Consider the following 16,839-nt stretch of genomic DNA (forward strand, 5'->3'; position numbering starts at 1 on the left):
CTGGGATTGCAGGCGTGAGCCACCACGCCCAGCTTCATAAATAATCAGTCTTCCATACACACTCATACTCCAGAGATATTGCAGGTTGAGTTCCAAACCACCACAATAAAGGAAATATCACAATTAAAGTGAGTCACACAATTTTTTTGGTTTCCCAGTGCATACAAATGTTTATGGGAGTCTGGGGTGGGTGGATCACTTGAGGCCAGGAGTCTGAGACCAGCCTGGGCAACATCGCGAAACCCCATCTCTAAAAAATGCAAAAATTAGCAAGACGTGATGGCACACGCCTGTAGTCCCAGCTACTTGGGGGGCAAAGGCAGAATTGCTTGAGCCCAGGAGTTTGAGGCTACAGTGAGCTATGATCATGCTATTGCACTCTAGCCTAGATGACAGTGAGACTGTCTCTAAAAACAAAAAAAAATAAAAGTTGTGTTTATACTAATGAGCATATGAGTTTATACTAATGAGTACTATGTTTATAATGCATCTATTAAGTGTACAAAAGCATTATGTTTTTTAACAATATATACATCTTAATTTAAGATACTTTGTTTTGCTAAAACATGCTAACAATCCTCTGAGCCTTCAGCAAGACATAATCTTTTTGCTGGTGGAGGGTCTTACCTCAATGTTGAAGGCTGCTTACTGATCAGAATGGTGTTTGCTGAAGGTTAAGGTGGCTGTGGCAATTTTTAAAAATAAGACAACAATGAAGTTTGCCACATTGATTGACTCTTCCTTTCATGAAAGGATTTCTCTGTAGCATGTGATCTTGTTTGATAGCACTTTACACACAGTAGAAAGTTTTTCAAAACTGGAGTCAATCCCATCAAAGTCTGCCTCTGCTTTACCAAGTTTACCTAATACTCTAAATCATTTGTTGTCATTCAACCATGTTCACAGCATCCTCCCCAGGAAATTCTATCTCAGGAAACCACCTTCTTCGCTCATCCATAAGAAGCAACTCCTCATCTGTTCCAATTTTGTTATAAGATTGTAGCAATTCAGTCACGTCTTGAGGTTCTACTTGCTATCATCAGGCTCTAGTTCTCTTGCTATTTCCACCACATCTGCAGTTACTTCCTCCATTCAAGTCTTGAACCCCTCAATCATCCACGAGGGCTGGAATCAACTTCTCCAGAACCCCTGTTAATGTTGAGATTTTAACCTCCTCCCATGAATCATAAATGTTCTTAATGACATCTAGAATGATGATTCCTTCCCAGTAACTTTTCAATTGACTTTGCCCAGACCCATCGGAGGAATCACTATCAATAGCTGGTATAGCCTTAGGAAGTGTATTTCTCAAATAGTAAGATTTGAAAGTCGAAATTACTCCTTGATCCATGGGCTGCAGAATGGATATTATTAGCAGGCATGAAAACAACATTAATCTCCCGGTACACCTCCATCATAGCTCTCAGATGACCAGGTACATTGTCAATAAGCAATCATATTTTTAAAGGAATTTTTTTTTCAGTAGTAAATCTCAATAATGGGCCTAAAATATTCAGTAAACCACATTATAAACAGATGTGCTACCATTCAGGCTTTGTTGTTCCATTTCTAGGGCACAGGCAGAGTAGATCTGGCATAATTCTTAAGGGCTCTAGGATTTTCAGAATGGTAAATGAGCACTGGCTTCAACTTAGTCACCAGTTACATTCACTCATAACAAGAGAGCCAGCCTGTCCTTTGAAGCTGTGAAGCCAAGCACTGACTTCTCCTCTCTAACTATGAAAAGTACTAGATGGAATCTTCTTCCAATAGAAGGTTATTTCGTCTACATTGAAAATGTGTTGTTTAGTGTATCCACCTTCATCGATTACCTTAGCTAGATCTTCTGGTTAACTTTCTGTAGCTTGCATCAGCACTTGCTGCTTCACCTTGCACTTTTATGTTACAGAAATGGCTGCTTTCCTTAAACCTCATGAACCAACAGCTGCTAGTTTCAAACTCTTCTTCTACAGCTTCCTCACCTCCTTCAGTCTTCACAGAATTGAAGGAAGTTAGGGTTCTGCTCTGCAATACGCTCTGATTTAAGGAATGTGGTGGCTGATTTGATCTTCTATCCAGACTACAGAAACTTTCTCCATATTAGCAATAAAACTGTTTCACTTTATCATTCATGTGTTCACTAGAGTAGTGCTTTTAATTTCCTTTATGAACTTTTCCTTTACATTCAAAACTTCACCAACTGACACAAGAGACCTAGGTGTCAGCCTATCTCAGCTTTCGACATGCCTTCCTCACTATGTTAAACATTTCTAATTTTTAAATTTAACATGAGAGACATGTGACTCTTCCTTTCACTTGAACACATAGATGCCATTGTAGGGTTATTAACTGGCCTAATTTCAGTATTGCTGTGTCTCAAGGAATAGGGTAGCCCAAAGAGAAGGAGAGAGATAGGGGAATGGCTGATCGGTGGAACAGTCAGAACCCACACAATTGTCAGTTAAGTTCACCATCTTTTATGGATGTGGTTCATGGCACCCCAAAACAATTACAGTAGTAACATCAAGATCACTGTTCACAGATCAGCATATTATCTATAGTCTAAAAAAAAAAAAAAAAAGGCTTGCAATATTGTGAGAGTTACCAAAATGTGACACAGAAACACAAGGTGAGCATATGCTCTTGGGAAAATGGTGCCGACAGACTGGCTTGAAACAGGGTTGCCACAACCTTCAATTTGTAAAAAAAAAAAAAAAAAAAAAAAACTCAGCATCGTGAAGTGCAATAAAACAAGGTATGCCTGTACTCAAGAGTGGCATTTCATTAAATTCTATCTTCCATAGAGAGTACCGTTTACCTTCAAATCTTAGAACAAATGATATACCAAACATTCAGATACTTACTTAAGATTCCCTCTACAGCATCGTGCTGAACAAATTTTATGCCTGAGATTTTAATATCAGCACCGGTGCAGTCCACAAAAGTGTCGCCTTTGCCCCTCTTTTCTATCACAATGTCATCTGGTAGGCCATATCCTAAGGAAGAGAGAGCAACAACCCTCAAGATGGGTGAGGAAAAACATCTAAACGTGAACACTCTAGAACAGGTTTCTCTAGTTTAAATGACTGCAGATGATAATGAGACCAGTCAACCATGTTGCATTTAAATAAAATCTATCTCCCCACATATCCTGTTTAATTTAAATCAGGGTATCCAATTTTTAACAATAACAACTCTCTGACTAGTCCCGTATCAGGAAGACTACCCTATCAACTATCCCACATCAGCTCAGTACTAAATTCACTTTCAAAAGTGCTATAAAAAATAAATAATGTTCAAGACCAGCCTAGGCAACACAGTGAGATTCCATCTCTACAAAAACCAAAAAAATTAGTCAGGCGTGGTGGCATGCACCAATTACTCACTACTCAAGGAGGCTAAGGTGGGAGGGTCACTTGATCCCAGAATTTTAAGGCTGCAGTAAGCTATGGTCATGCCATTGCACTCCAGCCTTCATTCTGGGTGACAGAATGAGACCCCATCTCAAAAAATGATAATAGTAATAATAAGGACTTACAGCTGAGTCAAAGAACTTTAAAGCACTCACCCTTAGAAGTTTGTTTCTAACTCTAACATTCTATGATTCTAATATAAATTACATTTGAATAAACCTAAACAGTTCTCAAGATGATCTAATTTTAATATTCTCTTAAACAGTTGGCTTAAAATCTGACAAACTGACTAGTTACAGTTACAGGAAAAAAACAGTCTACCTCATTAACAAATAAAAAGCATCAGATCAAGGCTGGGTACAGTGGCGCACGCCTATAATCCCAGCACTTTGGGAGGCTGAGGCAGGTGGATCACTTGAGGTCAGGAGTTCAAGAGCAGCCTGGCCAACATACAGAAATCCTGCCTCTACTAAAAATACAAAAATTAGCCGAGTGTGGCATGTGCCTGTAATCCCAGCTTCTCAGGAGGCCGAGGTGGGAGAACTGCTTGAACCTGGGAGGCGGAGATTGCAGTGAGAGGAGATCGTGCCACTGCACTCCAGCCTGGGTGACAGAGTGACTCTGTCTCAAAAAAAAAGCATCAGATCTCAGTGAGGTGCAGTGGCTCATGCCTATAATCCTAGCACTTTGGGAGGCCAGGGCAGGTGGATCACTTGAGGTCAGGAGTTCGAGACCAGCCTGGCCAACATGGAGAAACCCTGTCTCTACTAAAACTACAAAAATTAGCCAGGCATGGTGGCAGGCACCAGTAATCCCAGCAACTCAGGAGGCTGAGCCAGGAGAATCGCTTGAACCCAGGAGACAGAGGCTGCAGTGAACTGAGATCACACCACTGCACTCCAGCCTGGGCGACAGAGCAAGACTCCACCTCAAAAAAACAAAAACAAAAAAACCATCAGATCTGTATAAATCTTACTCAAACCATTAATGCAAGCCAAACACCTGAGTGGGCTTACAAAAAACTGGAGTATCAGAAAACTAAAGAATTCGCTTGACTTCCATTATAAAACAGAACCACATAGACAAAGCTGTAAGAAATAACTCTCATTGACTAAAGACGAATCTTTGAGTAAATGAAAGCAGTAACTGTTTTTAACAAGCAAAGCCGCTCAATGTATCTACACTGGAAGACGACAAACAAGGCTTCGGGGGCCCTAGAGAATGCAAGGGGACTCCACACACTGGAATGCTACCAGGGGTGGACTCTGGATGCCTGAATTATGAGTGATTTTGTTTCTGATTGTTGTATGTATCTGACTGTACTTGGCATATTTTCTACAATAATCATTGCTTTTTATCATCAGAAAAATTAAAAGTACAAAAAGAATTGCATATTGAGAAAAGATTTTTACACAAATTTTTATATAATTATGTATTTCTTTCCACTTAAAACATAAAACCATTACCTAAATGAATGGATTTTCAAAACAAGAAAGAAAAACCCTATTGTAAGTACTATTGACACCCTGCACATAGTAGGTACTCAATATATATCTCTTGTTATATTGGTTAGCTATAGATCACTATCAGATGAGCTTGAATCTTACTCATGAACACTCCATATATGCACACTAGAGATACCTTCTGATTCCCCAATTCTTAGACCCATACTGTTAGTCAATATACAGCCATTTTTATACTTAACTATCAGCATTCTATATGTCTATTTATGACACTCTGGCAATTACATTAAAATTTCCTCACCAATCTAGGAAGAACTCTTATCTACCATACAAACTATAATATCAGTGTTATTTCCACTATGCCAAAAAAGTGTTTTTTATCACAGTGATTTATCTTGCAGATGTGTTATTTATATACACACATCTATTATACATCAAAAATTGGAGAGTAGAAAAGAACAAAAATTACACACATAAAATAAAAAAGGGGGTGAGATGATGTACTAGAACAGGAGAAAACTAAACTTCCAGCTTCAGTTCCATTTAGAAGTACTGACAAGATAAAGAGCATAGCTTAAGCAGTTTCTGAACAGCTGCACAAGTCCCAAAATGATATATGATTTTTTGCATTACAAGCTTCACTGCTAACTTCAAGCTATTTTGATAAATAGTTGAACAGGTGTAACTAAATTTGACATGTTATGAAAATATACAGGACCAAGATGAACAATTGTAAAGTAACCTAAATTTAGAAATCATTCTAAATGAACAATAAGATTATAACTGTGAAAAAGTTATTTTTTTTAGACAGAGTCTTGCTCTGTCACCCAGGCTGAAGCATAGTAGTATGATCTTGGCTCATTGCAACCTCCACCTCCCAGGTTCAAGCGATTGTTCTGCCTCAGCCTCCCAAGTAGCTGGGATTACAGGCATGCAACAACATGCCCGGCTAATTTTTGTATTTTTAGTACCGACGGGGTTTCACCATGTTAGCCAGACTGGTCTCAAACTCCTGGCCTCAAGTGATCTGCCCACCTCGGCCTCCCAAAGTGCTGGGATTACAGGCATAAGCCACCACACCCAGCCCAAAAAGTTATTTTTAATAGAATCTTTCAACATTAATCTTTTCTAAAGTATACTTTGGTCAAGACACAAAGTGTAGCATTTGTGACATTCGGCAAGCATTTAGAGAATTAAGATAATTGGTACCAATTTCAAGTTAAATGCCCTTCATTATACCTCTCACGAAAATAAGCTAAGTGTGAAACAAAAAACAAAAAGCCATGCACTAACATATCTGCAACATCTATGAGATAAGAGCAAGCAACAAATTTTTAAAATACTAAAATTTTTAAAAATATTGCTAGCAATTTTTTTTTAATTCTAGAAATTAGATTTCCTTTCCATAAACCACCTACGATCTGGAAAGTATGCTTCTTCCTAATGGTCTTTTTTCTATATGAGCCTGTGAACATCTCCCCAGCATACACACTGCTACAAAGAACCACAACTCAAATTGCTGAAACACTGGGTCAACCTCTTTTAAGCTTTCCATGTCCTTAATGTTTCAAGGCAGCTCACTAGAAATCAAATGGGTTCAAATCACATTCTTGGAGTTTCAACAAGATTGGTGATTTATTGTTTACTTAAACATACCACGTGTGAGAGTTTGGCTGTGTGTCTTCCATACTCACCTTCCAACTCAATGGAGTCAGCAATGGAGAAAGTGCCATGTACCACATAATGGCCAGGACAAACAATAACAGTGTCACCTTCGAAGCAGGCATTTATAGCAGACAATGGATCACTATGGAACTAGAAAACAATAAGAACACATTTGTAAATATACACTCCCAAAAAAGTAATTTGAGTATTACTGTAGGTGACTTCATGTCTTACTTTGAAAATGGAAGCCAAAAACTGCATATTGAAGCATCTCCTTTGATAGCGCACTGACCTAACACATGCCTGGTAAGTGACTACTGCTGACGAAAGGCAGGGCTCTCACTACTTCCCATGCACAGAAAACCGTCTTGGGAAAGCTCCTGTAAATACTTTGTGGGATTTGTGAAAACCTGTGGTGAATCAAAAGAAAAAAAAGCCACCTGGAGTGAGAAACTCTCCGTTTACCTGAATTTCTCTTTCTTCCTCACCAGGCTCCTGGCAAAGCCTGTCCGTAAGCAGGGACCGCAGGAGACCAGCCATCATGGTGGAGGAGACCACATGAGTGATCTTCTGACCGCTGGAACGGACACCCTTTGCTTGGATGTTAGAATTCTTCTGATAACCAAACACATACCTTAAAGAAACGAAACAGGCCTATCAGTAAGACAGCAAGTAAGAAAAGATGCTGACTAACTAAGAATTACAAAGACACACATACCTCAACAAAGGATTCTCAATGAGTTTCAGCTTTTGTTTCAATTGTTCCATCTCCGAATACAATTTTAACCCTTCCACCATGGAGATATTTTCCTGTTCGGAATCAGAGTTACAATTTGACAAACTGCTTCTCAGATTTAAAAATTTCCTGTAACTCTCCTCACATTGAGACAAGAGATTGCGGTAGTCAACAATAAGTCCTGATGGAACTCGGTCTTCAAGAATGTCATAATGCCTGAAAGTTTAAAAGCAAAGTGAAATCCACTGCCTTTCAGGCACATTTTCCTATCATTAAAACAGCCCACTTAGCCCTCAAAGACCCAGTAAGAAAAGTGTTTTACAGTATATAACTCAGGTGCATGTTAAGTCTTTCTGAATAGCACTGTAATAATAATAATAATAAGTGGAAGCTGTTGAAAATTTAAAGCACCACTTCCTTAAGGTCACTAATTTTTCTGCTCTTGAGGAGTTTTTACTTTCTTTCTTGGATCCAAGCATTTGTGCTTTAGAAACACTGAAAGTTCAGGTTGCACAATTTTATTATTTAATAAGAAATTATTTTCTTCTTATATATTAGATTCAAAAGCTTAATAAGAAGGTGGCGGGGGGCAATTTGGGAGTAGGGGTAGGGAGAGCAGTTTCTCAAATTGTTTCACAACAATGTTTAAGATTACTATATTTTTCATGGATCTGAATATGACTTTAAAAATTTTTTAAAGGTTATCATATTTATAGGATCAAAAAGTAGAAATGACTCAAACAATCTAGTCCCTCCTTCCATTTAAAGCACTATGGCACAAAATTATGCTGAATATTCCCTAAGGAAGATTATTAAAGAATTTCAAAAAATTAGCCCTTGAGATTCCGAGGGGGAAAAAAAGGTGCCATTACTAAACTAGAGAGTGACTGAAACAAAATAACCTTGTACTGGACAACCATACTGGCACTTCAAATGTATTAATTTATAAACCTTCTCAAATATAAAAACAGGATACAGAGTATTTCTAGATGCAATAAAATAATTTGTAAATGCACAATCAAGTTAACAGATATAAAATTAATGGGTTTAAAAATAAAGTAAAATAGGCCAGGCACAGTGGCTCACACCTGTAATCCCAGCACTTTGGGAGGCCAAGGCAGGCAGATCACTTGAGCCCAGGAGTTTGAGGCCAGCCTGGGCAACATGGCAAAACCCCGTCACTACAAAAATACAAAAATGAGCCTGGCGTGATGGCATGCACTTGTAGTCTCAGCTACTTGGGAGGCTGAGGTGGGAGGATGGCTTGAGCCCCAGGGGTCAAGGCTGCTGTGAGATCTAATTATGCCACTGTACTCCGTACTCCAGCCTGGGCAACAGAGCAAGACCCTGTCTCAAAAAACAAACAAACAAACAAACAGATGCTCAGGGCCCCATCCAGACCAATTAAATGGGTCTCTGGACATACAAGGGTATTTTTTTAAGTTCCCTGGGGATGCTAATGTGTAGCCAAGAGTGAGAACGATTGCCTTAAATGATGTTGTTTTTTTTTTTTAATTTAGTCATGCTCTAAATAAGATAGGGAAAAACAAAAGCAAGATAAAACCATATCTTAAACAAATTTACATCAGACTATGAACACTTAAACATTCTGAATGAATAAAAAAGAAACTTTTCCTGCTTTTCAAGTAAGTGAATTAGGTGAAGCTTGAAAAGCAAGGATTTTGTCTACTTTGGTTAATCCAAAAGAAACTGAGTGAACAGCTGTGAAAAAAAAAGGGAAAAACAAAAAAATTTTTAAATTTTAAAAATAAAAAAAAGAAATTGAGGATGAAACCATGTTCTACTAAGTTGTGAAGATTAAGACTCAAATTTTAAAATAAGACTCTTAGCATTTCCAGTATCCATGCCCGTTAGCTTATTTCTTTTCATTTCTTTTCATTATATTGATACTTCATAGTCTAAAAGCAATGAAGTAACATTTGTGTCACAGATCCCGAAGTTCTGAAGCAGTGTTGGTTTTTTTCAGACCTTCTTTAGTCACATATAAGCAGTGTGTTTTGAAGCAGAAAGGAAAAATTTACTGCACAGTACAAAATCCAGACACTCTGGTTTGATCTTGCCTGTTGATAGCCCCACTCCTATCTTAGCCCAGAGACCTTTTTTAAGTCTGCCTACATTTGATAACATTCCAGTCTCTCCATCAAGTACCACCGTGTCTTCTGCAAAACTACACACGATTCCTCCCTTATGCCGTCCCATCTGCCAGTGATGTACAAGCTATGCATGTAAGTCATTGCTTGTCGTTAGCACATGCAAGGCTATCAAATCAGAATACAATTTTTTTCCAAGTAAAGATTGAATTTGTCCGATATACGTTATGTTCCCTTATCATATTTCACGTCAATCAAAATCAATCATTTCTTTTTAAGAGCAAGGGTATCAAACCTAGAAAATACTCAAGCTTATTGAAATTTTGGGATTTTATTGAATATGCTATGGAAAAATAGGAAATGCACAATGGAAAAACTGGAAAGCCTAAATAGAAATCATAGCCCATTTACGAAGAGCTAAAATCAGACATACATAATTCTAAACCAGGTAGAACTATTAATCAGACTTTCAAACTTTTTTTTTTTTTTTTGAGACAAAGTCTTGCTCTGTCACCTAGGCTGGAGTGCAGTGGTTCAATCACAGCTCATTGCAGCTTCAAACTCCTGGACTCAAGCAATCTTCCTGCCTCAGCCTCCCCAGCAGCTGGGACTTAGAGGCATGCCCTAACACACCCAGCTAATTTTTTTTTTTAGGTTTTGTAGAGGTGGGGTCTCACTATGTTGCCCAGGCTGGTCTCAAACTCCTAGGGTCAAGAGGTCTTCCCGGGCTGGGCACGGTGGCGCAGTCCTGTAATCCCAGCACTTTGGGAGGCGGAGGCAGGCAAATCACTTGAGGTCAGGAGTTCGAGACCAGCCTGGCCAACATGGTGAAACCCTGTCTCTACTAAAAATACAAAAATTAGCTTGGTGTGGTGGCATGCACCTGTATTCACAGCTAGTCAGGAGGCTGAGGTGGGAGGGACACTTGAGCCCAGGAGATTGAGGCTGCAGTGAGTGACATCACACCGCTGCACTCCAGCCTGGGCAACAGAGTGAGAGCTTGTCTCAAAAAAGTTGTCTTCCTCCTTCAGCCTCCCAAATTACTGGGATTACAGGTGTGAGTCACCATGCCGGGCCTCACACATTTTTTATTTTATTATTATTTACTATTTAAGCCAAGAGAAACTCACTAAATCGACTTGAGTTCCACAAAAATGTAAAGGCTTACTGCCTTATCTTCTCATCTCATCTTTCACGCAGGGGAAAAAAAAGCATCTTTCAAACAGGGGGAAAAAAATCATCTTTTACCCAGGGAAAAAACTACCTTCTACAATTATTTTTTTGGAGTGCAATTTATAATTTTATTCTTATTGCAGTATTGCCTATGGAGTTACTGCTTATGAATACAAGAAAAAATTACTGGTCTTAAAGCACCATCTAGTGGGGAGATAAATGCCACATTTAATAAGGTCATTAAGATTTAAGGCAGGAGGCTGACAAAATATCCTAAGGTAGATCTGCTAGTTCAGCCTGCTGTGTTTCACTGCAGAAACTTAGAGTAAAGCCATATACCTTTAAAGTATTCTTTACAAAATTAAAGCCAAAAAGTCTTCTATAATTCAAATAATGTCACTGTTTTTCAAACAATTGAATTTAACAAAGGGCTTCTTAACCCACTAGTTCAATGTTCAATTGAATTTTATTCAAATTAACAAAACAGTGAGCTACTAATTTAGATGTTCTTGAACTTCCTGCTTTTAGACTCAATTTATAAACACTAAAAGCAGGTTTCTCTGCACTTGTACAAGTTTCATTTAATGACTTGTCAAGGGGTGGTACAATTTGTACATCAGTTTATTTCTGTCTATGAGCTCCTGGAAAGAAAATCAGAGAGAGAGTGAGTGAGTGAGTGAGTGTGTGTGTGTGTGTGTGTGTGTATCTCACACAGGCAAAATTAAACCATGGGTAACTATTTTTCCAACATGTACAACAAGGTCAGCAATAAATACTTACAATCTTAATCGAGGTTCAACACATCTGACAAAATAATCGTATTCATCCTCCTCTTCTTCATCCCAACTCCTCCAAATGTTTTGGTAGAAAAATCTGAAATGGAACTTAGTATCATTCAAATTCTATCACTGGCTCAAAACATTAGGATTTTGGAGGGGTGAGAGCTAAAGAGTAAATCAAAACAATTCTCATATCTTAGAGAATGCTGCATATTTGCTATGGTTGATAGTCATGAGTCACACAACATAGAGACCTTTTTTGGATCAGCTAAAGAAGAGAAGTTTCTCCACACTGGTTTTGTTAGGACTTTTTTTTTTTTTTTTGAGACAGAGTCTCACTCTGTCTCTGGGGCTGGAGTGCAATGGCGTGATCTTGGCTCACTGCAACCTCCGCCTCCTGGGTTCAAGTGATTCTCCTGCCTCAGCCTCCCGAGTAGCTGAGATGGCACCCACCACCACACCCAGCTAATTTTTTGTATTTTTAGTAGAGATGGGGATTCACCATGTTGGCCAGGCTGGTCTCAAACTCCTGACCTCATGATTCACCCGCCTCGGACTCCCAAAGTGCTGGGATTACAGGTGTGAGCCACCGCGCCCGGCCAGGACTTTCTTTTTATTGGAAGAATTATTTATTGACCACAAGTACCTGGCTGGATGGTAGTGCCATTTGTTGAGACAAAAAACACTGAGAGAGAAACAGGTTTGGGGTTGAAAATAACAGAAGAATATACAGCCCAAAGCTCCAGGGAAAGGTCAGGGCTGGAGACATAAACCTGGTAGCTATCAACACATTGATGGTGTTAAAGCAATGTATAAGATCACGTAAGGACATAATCATAAGGCAGTGGTTCTCAACCCTCATTGTACATTGGAGTTCCCTGGGACACTTTTAAAAATTGATTCCCCTGCAATTCCAGCTACTCAAGAAGCCGAGGCACAAGAATCACTTGAACTGGGAGGCCGGGGCTGCAGTGAAGCGAGATCGCGCCACTGCGCTCCAGCCTGGGCAACAGAGTGAGATTCTTTCTCAAAATAAATAAATAAATTTAAAAACAAGAACAATTAGTTCCCTCTCCCAGACCAATCAATCAGAATCTGGTGGGGGTGGGGAAGGTGCAAGGGAATCATCAGCATCCACACTTTTCTTTTTTTTTTTTTGAGATGGAGTCTCACTCTTGTGGCCCAGGCTGGAGTGCAGTGGCGCCATCTTGGCTCAGTGCAACCTCTGCCTCCCGGGTTCGAGCAATTCTCCTGCCTCAGCCTCCTGAGTAGCTGGGATTACAGGCAACCGCCACCACGCCTGGCTTATTTTTGTACTTTTAGTAGAGAGGCATTTTGCCATGTTGGCCAGGCTGGTCTTGAACTCCTGACCTTAGGTGATCCCCCCTGCCTCGGTCTCCCAAAGTGCTGGGATTACAGGCATGAGCCACCGTGCCCAGCTGTATCCATATTTTTTTAAAGCTCTCCAAGTGATTTAACACATTTATTATGGAAAATCCTAAACATATACAACAACAGAGAAAATAGTATGATGAATACCATGTATCATGAGGCAGCTTCAACAATTACCAACTCACAGTCTTATTTCATCTCTGCCTCACCCAGGCACCCTCTGCTCTCCTCCCCCACCATCTTGATATTGGATTTTTTTTTTTTCAGATGGAGTTTTGCTCTTGTTGCCCAGGCTGGAGTGTAACGGTGCGATCTCGTCTCACTGGAACCTCCAGCTCCTGGGTTCAAGTAATTCTCCTGCCTCAGCCTCCCTAGTAGCTCAGATTACAGGCACCCGCCACCACGCCCAGCTAATTTTTTATATTTTTCGTAGAGATAGGGTTTCACTATGTTGGCCAGGCTGGTCTCAAACTGACCTCAGGCAACCCACCCACTTCAGTCTCCCAAATATACTGGATTATTTTGAACCAATCTCACACACATCAAATCATTCACAAATTTTTAGTATGTATCTCTAAAATAAATCTTTATACCAAAAGTTTTAATTCCTTAATATTACCAAATATCCAGTGTTCAAATTCCCCTAATTGTCTCCTGCTGCTCTTTCACAGCTGACTTGTTCCAATCAGGCACCAAATGAGGGTCCGCTTCTGCCCTTGACTGACACATTTCTTAAATCGCTGTTAGCCTACACATAACCTCTCCCTCTTTTTTCTCTTGCAATTTATTGACTAATTTCCCCCACTCTAAATTTTGGTGATTACATCCCCACGGGGTCATTTTTTTTTTTTTTTTTTTTTTTTTTTGAGACAGTGTGGTGCTCTGTTGCCCAGGATGGAGTGCAGTAGTAGCATGACCTCGGCTCACTGCAGCCTCCGCCTCCTGGGTTCAAGCGATTCTCCTGCCTCAGCCTTCCGAGTAGCTGGGATTACAGGCACGCGCTACCACGCCCTGCTAATTTTTGTATTTTCAGTAGAGATGGGGTTTCGCCATGTTGCCTAGGCTGATCTCGAACTCCTGGGCTAAAATGATGCGCCCACCTTGGCCTCCCAGAGTGCTACAATTACAGGTGCACCCAATCCCCATGGGTCATTTAACATGTACTTTATGTTATTTCTAGTAAACCGACAGTAAGATCTACAGACCTGCAGGCCTTCAGGAAGGATTTTTTCAAGAATACTTCAAGGGAGGTGTAATGTACTTCAGTCAAGAAGCAGGAAGAGCAGAGCCTCATTCCTGGCCAAAGCCACTGTCTGTGTGGAGTATGTACATTTTTCCCACGTCCGCATGGGTTTTCTCCAGGTACTCTGATTTCCTCCCACATCCCAAAGATGCGCGCATGAGGTGAATTCTGTGTCTACCTTGTCCCAGTCTGAGTGTGGGTGTGTGAGTGCACTCTGTGATGAAATGGGCTCCTGTCCACAGCTGGTTCCTGCCTTGCACTCTGAACTACGGGAATAGGCTTTGGCCACCTGCAACCCTGAACTGGAATAAGCAGGTTGGAAAGTGAATGAATACAAATTACTGTCAAACAAAAATTCATAAAGTATACAATAATCATACAAATGCACAACAATGAATGCTGTGGCATGAAATCGCTCAGTGAGCCCACTATGTTTGTCATTGTTTTGAAGTGGGTGATGGCAGGAGGTGCTCCTTATAATTTCCGCTTTGCAAACATTTATTCCTTGATTTACTCATCACCACAATGACCACTGTCACTCACTGTTTCACCAAAAATTGGAAATTGGGTCAATAATTATCTTGTTTGCATTAATATTTCTTAATGTATATATAGTTCACATTTATTTCAATGTTTAAGATTAGAATTGTTTGGGGTCTTTATTTAGAAGTTTGATGATGTTTTCATGACCAGAAATATGCTGTAGAAACTTTAACTTTTGTTTATATCAGTCAGCCTATGGTAAAATTGGTTTCATTAACATCACAGTTTCTAAGAACCTACCAACAACAGTAACTGAGGACTTTATTACAATGCCTGGCCATGTCTTTTTGTGAGGTTCAGATTGATCAACAGATACAGGTTGTCAACCTGATCCACCCTCTATAAAGTTCTCTTTCCCTAATGGTTACAGCAGTCATCGATGTTCACTGTCTAGAACCTTTATTTCATTAGTGGTTACAAAATACTGATATTCTATCACTTTCTTCATGTATTGGTTGGAATACTTTTATAAAGAAATTCCTCAGGTGATTCCAAAGTGGTTCCAAGGTCGATTAGGGAAAAAACAGTAGATGGCCTAGGACTGATCCCTGGGTAACTCTGACATTCTAAAGTTTGAGCATGAGAGGAAAAGCTGGCCAAGATGACTGAGAAAGCAAGCCAATAAGACACCAGCTGAACAGTGGTGTCCCAGAAGCTGAGAGGAGAGGGTGTGAAGAAGATGGGAATGATCAAATACCTAGAATGTCAAGACGTTAAGCAAGATGAGATCAGAGGCAGGATGAGATCAGTGAAATGTTGACTGAATACAAGAACATGGAAGTCTTTGAGCATAATTTGAGAGATGAGGTCTAGACTGTGATTATATATAACTCTTTCAAGAAGTTCTGCTGTGAAAAGGAAGCACTGAAAATGAAACCAGCCATCTCCTAATTATTGTAGATTGGGCTGTTAGTCCCTTCACCCTCTAGTGGAGTCTTTTGTCGTTGTTGTTGTTGTAATGAACTTAAGCATGCCTCTACTCGATTGAAAAAACCTCTGCTGGCTCCCTTTTAGCCCTCAAAAAGAAGTCCTGAACGTGGTACTATAAATAGATTCATAATCTGGCCCTATTGCGCCTCTCCTGCCTCAGAGCCGTTGTACATAAACTCTCAATTTCACAAGCTCTTTCAAACCTCCATGTAACTTGTTAGTCAAGCTGCCAGAAGTGCCTTCCACCTTTTCCACCTGGTAAGCTTATAGTTCTATTCCATGACTCGGCTCCAATATCATCCTCACCAGTACCATGCCAAGCATTTACACATCATTCCCTTCTGTACCTCCCGCAGTGTTGATTCTTTCAAGCCAGAAATGTGGAAGTCAGCCTTGACTTCTCTCACCTCACTTATATCTTCTCATCTCTGATATCCACTCGATCACCAAGTCCAGGCATTGTACTTTCTCAGTAAGCCTCCATCCGTCCTCTCTATATCCCCACTCTAGTCCTCTCTCTTGCCTCTTAACTGGTCTCCCAATTCCATCTCCCACCATTTGTTTTCTACACAGAAGCCACAATGAACCCCTGAAAACACAAAGCAGCACTTTAGGGGACTGAGGTGGGAGGACTGCTTGAGCCCAGGAGTTCGAGACCAGCTTGGGCAACACAACGAGACCCCCATCTCTACAGAAAAATGTTGTTAAAAAACTAGCTGGCTAGTGGTGGCACATGCCTATAATCCCAGCTGATCCAGAGGCTGAGGCAAGAGGATGCCTTGAGCCCCACAGTTCGAGCCTGCATTGAACCACATGATTTTACCACTGTACTCCAGCCTAGGCAACAGAATAAGACCGTGTTTCCAAAAAAACAAAAACACAAAACACAAAACTAGTCATATTCGCCCAAGAATAAAAATCCTTCAGTGGCTTCCCACTGCTCTTAAAGACAAAAATGACTAACCAGCTAACAAAGCCCCGCACTGTCTGGCCCCTGCCAGCCTCTCTAATCTCATTTCCGAGGTCTCTCCCAGCACTGTCTGTGTTCCAGCCATGCTGGCCTTTCAGCTCCTTAAACACACTGAGCTCCCAAATCTTTTCCCTTCCCCACCCCTGCCTCCCCTTTCACCCAGCTAACCCAAGTTCAAATGTCATTATTCCAGGAAATAACCCTAGAACAGCAACTTGACCTAATCTTAGGACACTCTGTAATTCATCACAGCACTCACTGCTATTTCCAATCATGCAGATATCTGTGCGTGATTATTTCATCAAGGCTCATCTCCCACCTTTAGACTGACAGCTCCCTGATGATGGTGTGTCTCATGCACCAGACATACCCCATCCTTGACTAAGGACCTGGCACTCAAATATTCATTGAATCAACGAAC

General features: G+C 40.3%; 1 protein-coding gene across 2 annotated transcripts in view; it reads right to left on the reverse strand.

The window, feature by feature from the left end:
* Nucleotides 1–16,839, reverse strand: part of SHCBP1 (SHC binding and spindle associated 1) — a 40,787-nt gene that overhangs the window by 16,400 nt on the left and 7,548 nt on the right. Inside the window, exons 5-9 of one of the 2 annotated variants that reach the window (XM_004057596.5) lie at nt 11,342–11,434; nt 7,260–7,493; nt 7,007–7,175; nt 6,571–6,691; nt 2,865–2,996 (exon numbers count right to left, since the gene is read on the reverse strand). In XM_004057596.5, coding sequence (XP_004057644.1) covers nt 2,865–2,996; nt 6,571–6,691; nt 7,007–7,175; nt 7,260–7,493; nt 11,342–11,434 — 749 coding nt within the window. The remainder of the gene's footprint in view (nt 1–2,864; nt 2,997–6,570; nt 6,692–7,006; nt 7,176–7,259; nt 7,494–11,341; nt 11,435–16,839) is intronic. The other variant, XM_019011369.4, reaches the window with a different exon arrangement.

Source organism: Gorilla gorilla, chromosome 18 (assembly GCF_029281585.2).
Source record: "Gorilla gorilla gorilla isolate KB3781 chromosome 18, NHGRI_mGorGor1-v2.1_pri, whole genome shotgun sequence".
NCBI lineage: Eukaryota > Metazoa > Chordata > Mammalia > Primates > Hominidae > Gorilla > Gorilla gorilla.